This window comes from Leucopleurus acutus (assembly GCF_964270905.1).
Source record: "Leucopleurus acutus genome assembly, chromosome: 3".
Lineage (NCBI taxonomy): Eukaryota > Metazoa > Chordata > Mammalia > Artiodactyla > Delphinidae > Leucopleurus > Leucopleurus acutus.
Genome location: NC_139145.1, coordinates 171,993,383 through 172,000,092, shown reverse-complemented (window position 1 = coordinate 172,000,092; position 6,710 = coordinate 171,993,383). Strand labels below are relative to the sequence as shown.

Genomic DNA, 6,710 nt, shown 5'->3' with positions numbered 1-6,710 from the left:
GCAGATGGTGGTGGTGTTAGACCCCCTCGGGCTGCGAGTGGAACTGGGGTTGCTCACCTGGTGCCTGTGTGGTGTGGGTTATAATGGAACTCCTCAGGGCCTGCCCCAGGCCCTCGGCAGCCAGAGCGCAGAGTCCTAACCACTGGACCGCTGGGGAGTTACCAGTGCTCAGACCTTTACAGCAAGGCTCAGCGGTTACAACATGATTTTTGCTAAACTGGAAATTTTTTTTAAAGCTGTTTTCTGTCTTTAAAGCCTTCTTAGCTTTAGGACTGGACATCAGATTTCTTTGTAGTAAATTTCCTGGTGTGATTGTTTTTTTAATCCTGTGAAAGTTACAAGAATTTGTAGGCAAAGATATTATTTAGATCATAGGAATTTTAACTTAAAAACTCATGTATCATTGCAGTGCTTTTAAGGAATTTAAGGTGATATGTATATGTGTGTGCATATGTTTAATTAATTAAACATAAATTTGTTGCAGGAAACCTAGGAAGAAAGGTGCCTTGTACATTTGGAAACGTGATTTTAACATAGTGTGTTTTCTAGATTGAAAAAGTAACATAACTCTTTTCTTTGTTACAGTAATTTGTTGACAGAATATCAGAAGAAATGTGATGATATCCTTTTACTGGCTTTTTCGTTGTAAAGGAATGTGAGAAATTTCATAGTTACTCTTTGGAAAGCGGTGCTTACAGGCTCCAAGTAGGAAGTGCCCCTGACAAGCGCAGTTGAGCAGCTGTCTTCTACTCATAACACACATTTAATGGTCAAGGCTGCTGGCCTCCTTGTTATAGAATGTGTTTTGTTTTTGTCATTGGTTTTGATTTTCTTAAGGTTTCGTAAGCTTTTTAAAGAGTAGGTCTTTTTCATTTATACTGAGGACATGACCTGTGCTCTTTAGGTTTAGGAATAATGTGAAGCTGAATATGATGCTATGAGAATATTTTGGGATTTCTATAAGGAGTGCACTGTAGGAATATTCAGAATGTAGGAAAATTAACTTTTGTTAATTAGTTTTGTGACTTGTAGAGAATTAATGAATATATCCCAAATCATAGTGTGAGTTTGTATCCCCAGGACAGCCCTTGGTCTCTGTGTCACCGTTTTGTCCAGTAGCCGTTTAGAGCACCTGCAGGCCTCTGTATTTTCTTGGCAGGGCGGAAGTAGTGTGCACAATCATTCCTCCCACATCTTTTGGTGATACTTACCTGAATTAAGTGTCTCCTGTGACAGTAAACACACATACGTGTGACCCGCAGCCTTAACTTCAGTATTGGAGCAAATAACTGCTATTCAACTCTGGCAGTAACCTGAGGCCTGTTTCAATATTATTTCTGGCATTCCTAAACTTATATGTAATCACCAGTTATTTGTTTGTGTTGGTACCATTGTATCTAATTTGTGTGATTAGAGTAATAAAATCAAGGCACAGCATTTTGATTTATTTTTAGTATCTCAAGTTTTACATTCAAAAAAATAGGTCTTTGAAAATCTCCTCTTGTGCTTTATTGAAATTATCAGTCTGTTTAACTATAAATGTATGTTATTGCAAGAGTAATATCTTTGATTTTGAAAGCTGTACAGAAACAGTTATTATAAACACTTATAATTAGCTAACTAGGGAAATAGGCAGTTAATTCCAGTATTAGGAAAGTATGTGTTCATTGTATCCTTTTTGGAGAAAATGGTATGAACTTTTTGAGGTAATTACAAATGTAAGCTAGCAGGGAAATTATTGATTTACTTTTCTAAAATTTATAAAATGAAAATTGTTAGAGTAATTTATTAAAAATTGATAAAACTTTTTGATTATTCTTGAATTTCCCTTCTGCAGTGTGCTAATCTGCTTCAGCCTCAACTATAGGTAAATATAGATTTTTTTTTTTAAACACATCTGACTTTTGCTCACAATATGTATTCATTGTACCTCAAGTATGCAGTTGTTTGCTCTACAACCTGAGGTGCCAATGTTGTAGGTTTAATATGGCTTCTTGTGTGACTCGATTCTTTACTCTTTTGTGTAATTCTGACTGTTTTGTTGTTTATTAGTTCCTCTTTGTACAGGGCAGAGAGTATATTTTATTTCGTCAGATATTTTTTGAATTTTTCTTTCTTGCAAAGATGTAGTAATTTAGGGTGAAACTCCTTAATCTTCAGAAGTTTACATTCTAATAGAGGAGGGTACAGATGTGTTGTGACCAACAGACATTTCTATATTGTGATATGAGAGTAGGATTTGACAGGTGGTGAAACTTAAAGGAATGACTTTTTGCTGTCTTAGAACATTTTACTGGCAGCATGATGGGAAATGGAGTTACCAAATTGCGCAGACTGAAAAAGTGAAAGGTTTTCCAGATTTTATGTTCTCCCTGTATTTCTTTTCTCATTGCTCGTTAAATACATATATATATATATATTCATTCAATATTTATATTCATTAAATATATATATACACACATATATACGTGGTTTTAGTAAGTACGTAACTCTTATTTGCTGGAGTTGAGCTCTGGACTCTGAGAAAAGAAGGACAGGATGTTTGGGTATTCTGATACATACAGGATTCAAGGTAGTTTTCGTTAATTGCTTATTGCATTGTCTTTATTCTTGGAATTTAATATTAATTGTATAGTTAATCAAGAATCTTTTTTAATTTATAGAAGTACATATTTTGACTTATGGCACATGTTATGATTAATAGGAGTAACTCAGTAAAAAGCTTTATCATATGTTGTAGATGGAACTTTGTTGTTTTTTAAGAATTATGATTTTGCCTGTATGTATACTGAACACAGATTATTGGAGTTTTAAGGTGAGTTTTATCTTCAGACAAGATGAAATTGTTTTGTCGTCAGTAGATAAAATTGTCACAGTTTTCTTTAACAAGTTTTACAGCTGCAGTTTGCAAGAAGGTAAGCTAGCTACCTGTTTTCCTAGTCTATTTGGGGTAGACACTTATCGGACTAGATTTTTACACAGATTCAACAAAGTGCCACATAGAATTGACCCATTATGTAGACTGTTTCTTTGATGCTTATAATAAAAGAAGATTCACATTTTCCTTACTATTAAATTGTCCAATTGAATTTCTTACCGAGGTCTTAAATTACAGCCCAGTGTTTGATTTTTCAGTAAATTTTACTGATCTTGTGGCCACTGAGATGAAGTTTATTGCTATCAGTTATTATTGTCTCTGTGAATTGGATAATTTAAAGTGGTTGTTTATCCTGTATATTTTGATCAATTTAAAGTAGTCTTACTTAGAATTTAGTAATGTTTTATACTCTGATTACATTTGTCAATTAGAAGAAGGCAAAATATGGTTATAAAATGACCACACAGTTGCCTATCATTGAATTGAAATCAGTGGTGATGAACTCAGGATTGAAGAGCCAGATCACCTGGCAGATCATCCAAGTGTTCTTGTATTCTCCAGCAGATTGAGAGCCTATTGCGCTTGCTTCTCATATGGTTTTGGATGTACTTTTATTAGAAATAGACTCATGTCAGAAATAAAAAGTGATACATAATCATTTTGGTACAAATAGAATGCATTTAAAAAGAGAGATTCTTTGTTTTTAGGTAGAAATAAAATTGAAACCAGTAGATACATTTAATAATTCACTGTAGATACTTTTGCATAATAACGTTAATGCATTGTCCATTTTTAGAGAGAATATTACTCTGCATCACCAAGTGGAACAGATGCTTCAAAAAATTTCTCCTCTGCAGAAGTGTCAGGAAGAACTGGGATCTTTAAAAGCAGAGTTAGAAGAGAAAAAGGTACCTAAAGTAATTTTCCTACAGAAGGTTGTCGTCAGTAAATTAAGATCTACTTATTTACTATAATTGGGATAAGGGGACATTTTATGCCTTAACAAAGGACATAAATGATAGTCAAGACTCTAAGTGTATTGCTATACTTAGAGAACATTGAATTAGTAGATTGACGGCTTGGTCCTTACAGTAATTATTAGTAATTAATGTAATGCTGTATTAGTTGCTTATGCTTTTTGAGAGGTTCAGTAGAGGAACCTTTTTAGCTATGAATTTTTATGACTTTATGTGCCCTGCATTGCTTGCCTTTTGCATTTTTCTTGCTGTAAGTGTAAAGTAACCTGCAAAAGTTCAAACTTAAATTACAGAAATTATGTTTTCCATTTCAAAACCCAGTTGCACTAAGTAAAACTATTTTAGATGCTATAAACTTATTTTTAATATAAATTTTGTTTTATTGGAGCCTTAGAAGAGAATTCATGGCTTTTACAAATTAAAATAAACTCTGAAGCCAGTGAAATTAGGTGGTTAGCATTAGGCAAGTCGTAGCCAAGCCAGAATGATTGCTGGCTCCTCGGTCTGATAGTATTTGTGCCTCCCAGTCTTCAGATTGTTTCATTTTAGGATGCCATGCACCTCTCTGAGGTTTACATACTCAAACAGTGGTCGATTTTCCTATTTCTATAGAAATTATTATATATTTAACTATGCGGTGAAAATTAAACAGAAACAATCAAGATGTTGAATTTTGTCTACCTCTGACTACAAAGTAATGTCATCAGCCATACCTGAGAGGAAACATGAACACTGGAATCACAGCTGAATAATAAACCTAAATAGTCACTCTTTCACTGTGACGTTCAAAGAATTACTCAGTGTCTGGATCCTCAGACCCCTCATCTGTAAAAAGGGGTCATAAAGCCCGTCTCTCAGAGCTTTGGCGGCCGAAGAGCTATACACATTATATTGTACTGTGTTATCAGGCTCAGTATGTTTCTTTCCCATTCCATAGTGTCCATAGGGTATACATATTGATTGGTGTTAACATATTTTCCCCAATTATCATTAAGTATAATGTTTTATTTTATATTTTTGCATAGTAGTAATAATAGCTTATATTTATTACCTCTAAAATTTCTTTAGGTTTTGTTGAATTTTAATTGGCTGCAACAAAAATATTAGCTATTCGATATTATGAAGATTTGGGGTTATTTTAAAATTAGTATATTTTAAGTTTTATAGCTCTGTTTGATTAGACTGTTTTATCATATTACCTCTGTTTAGGATCTGGTTATATCTGTTAAAATGTTCAATGAATTGTACTTTGGTTTCCTGCCTAATCATATGTATTCATTTGGTTAATTTCATACTATTAAGTGATGATAATTTAGCTTATCAGGGTCAAAATCCTTGTCACTGGTGGTCAGTGACTTTCAAATTGTTGAGATATGCATATATGTGTGTATATATATACACACACACATATATATATACACACACACACACACATTTATTTCCTTTTTAGAGTTCTCTGAAGTTGTATCAGGATACTCATCAGGAATATGCTCGTGTGAAAGAAGAATGCTTGAAAACTGATGCTCAGTAAGTATTTCTGAAATTAACTGTGGAAATAGTGTTTTCAACTTTGAAAATGTTTAATGCTTAAATCAGTAGTGGTTCTCTTTTCTCTGTCTTTGGGTATGTTGACCATAATTAACTGGGTGATCTTGAACTAGTCTCACAACCTTGGTTTCCATATCTGTAAAATGGAAATTATACCTATGTTGAAGGATTAATAGGAGTAAATAAGCCATCTTATGTTAAAGGCCTGCACAAAGAACTCCATAAAAGTTTTTATGTCTATATGCATACATGCTTTTATGTCTGTATTTTGTTTTCATAGAGAAAACATGATTATCGTCTCACTTCTTTGTACCATTCCTTTAATAGATATCATCTGGAATGGGTGTCTGTGTTCCATTAATGAAAGGGGCTCTTCCAGAGAAGTCAGTTGATTGTTTTGAAGTTTAATACTATATTCACATTGTTTACAAAACTCGTGAGCTACACATACAGTAGTTTAATGTAGATGCGATGTCACAGTAATTCAGAGACTTTCTCAGAAGGTTTCCTACCTTCTCTGCCTCAGAAGTCTATCCTAAAACAAGTGCAGTTTTCTGGCCACTGCCTCCTGTAAGATGGTGGTACGGCCCTTGCCTGCCTGTGCTCCTGAAAGCAACTGCACCTAGTCAGGTGCTGGACTGAGGCCAGGATGCCACCTGGACGCGTCAGCTTGGCTCAGAGATGAGCCACACAGGCACGATATGCCGCAAAAATGCAGAGTTTTAAAAATCCATCTTACATATATTACACACTAAATAGCATACTGTTCTTTCTGAAGTTTACCTTCAAAACAGTTGCTGGTATTTTTAATGATTGATGTGTTATATTTGTTGTGACTAACATTTTCTTTATTATGTAAATCTCAATAATTAAAAAATCATGTATATCACAAATTGTGAAGTTACTTTTTTTTAACCATTTTAATTTATACAATTATCAGGAAGAAGAAACTAGAAGCCAAGGTGAAGAAGCTGGAAGGTAATTAGCACTCTTGTCGTACAGCTAATGGAAGTCATTGTCTTCGTGTGAATGATTGGTAACTGTACAAGGCTGTAGTACTTGGTCAAGTAGTTGAGTCCTGTTTTTGATGGTGCATCCCTGGATGAGTGTATTAAGGGTACCGTTAGGAAGAAGGTTGAATACTGTACTTCTCTCAGTTACTGGATAGACATGGAAATGGAATGTGGCATATCCTTGAAGTGTTCACTCAAAATAATAACAGCCCATACTTTTACTGTAAAAAGCAGCGATCAAGAAACTGACTTAAATTTTGAAAGTTGAATCTCATGGGGCCGTCTCATTTTTTA

General features: G+C 34.2%; 1 protein-coding gene across 4 annotated transcripts in view; it reads left to right on the top strand.

Annotated features, from left to right (window-relative positions):
• The first annotated feature begins 650 nt into the window (after nucleotides 1–650).
• Nucleotides 651–6,710, top strand: part of ICE1 (interactor of little elongation complex ELL subunit 1) — a 44,565-nt gene continuing 38,505 nt past the window's right edge. For 2 of the 4 annotated variants that reach the window (XM_082836341.1, XM_082836342.1), the window contains exons 1-3: nucleotides 651–3,786; nucleotides 5,306–5,382; nucleotides 6,344–6,381. In XM_082836341.1, coding sequence (XP_082692467.1) covers nucleotides 3,709–3,786; nucleotides 5,306–5,382; nucleotides 6,344–6,381 — 193 coding nt within the window. In that variant the 5' untranslated portion in view covers nucleotides 651–3,708. The remainder of the gene's footprint in view (nucleotides 3,787–5,305; nucleotides 5,383–6,343; nucleotides 6,382–6,710) is intronic. The other 2 variants (XM_082836339.1, XM_082836340.1) reach the window with 2 other exon arrangements.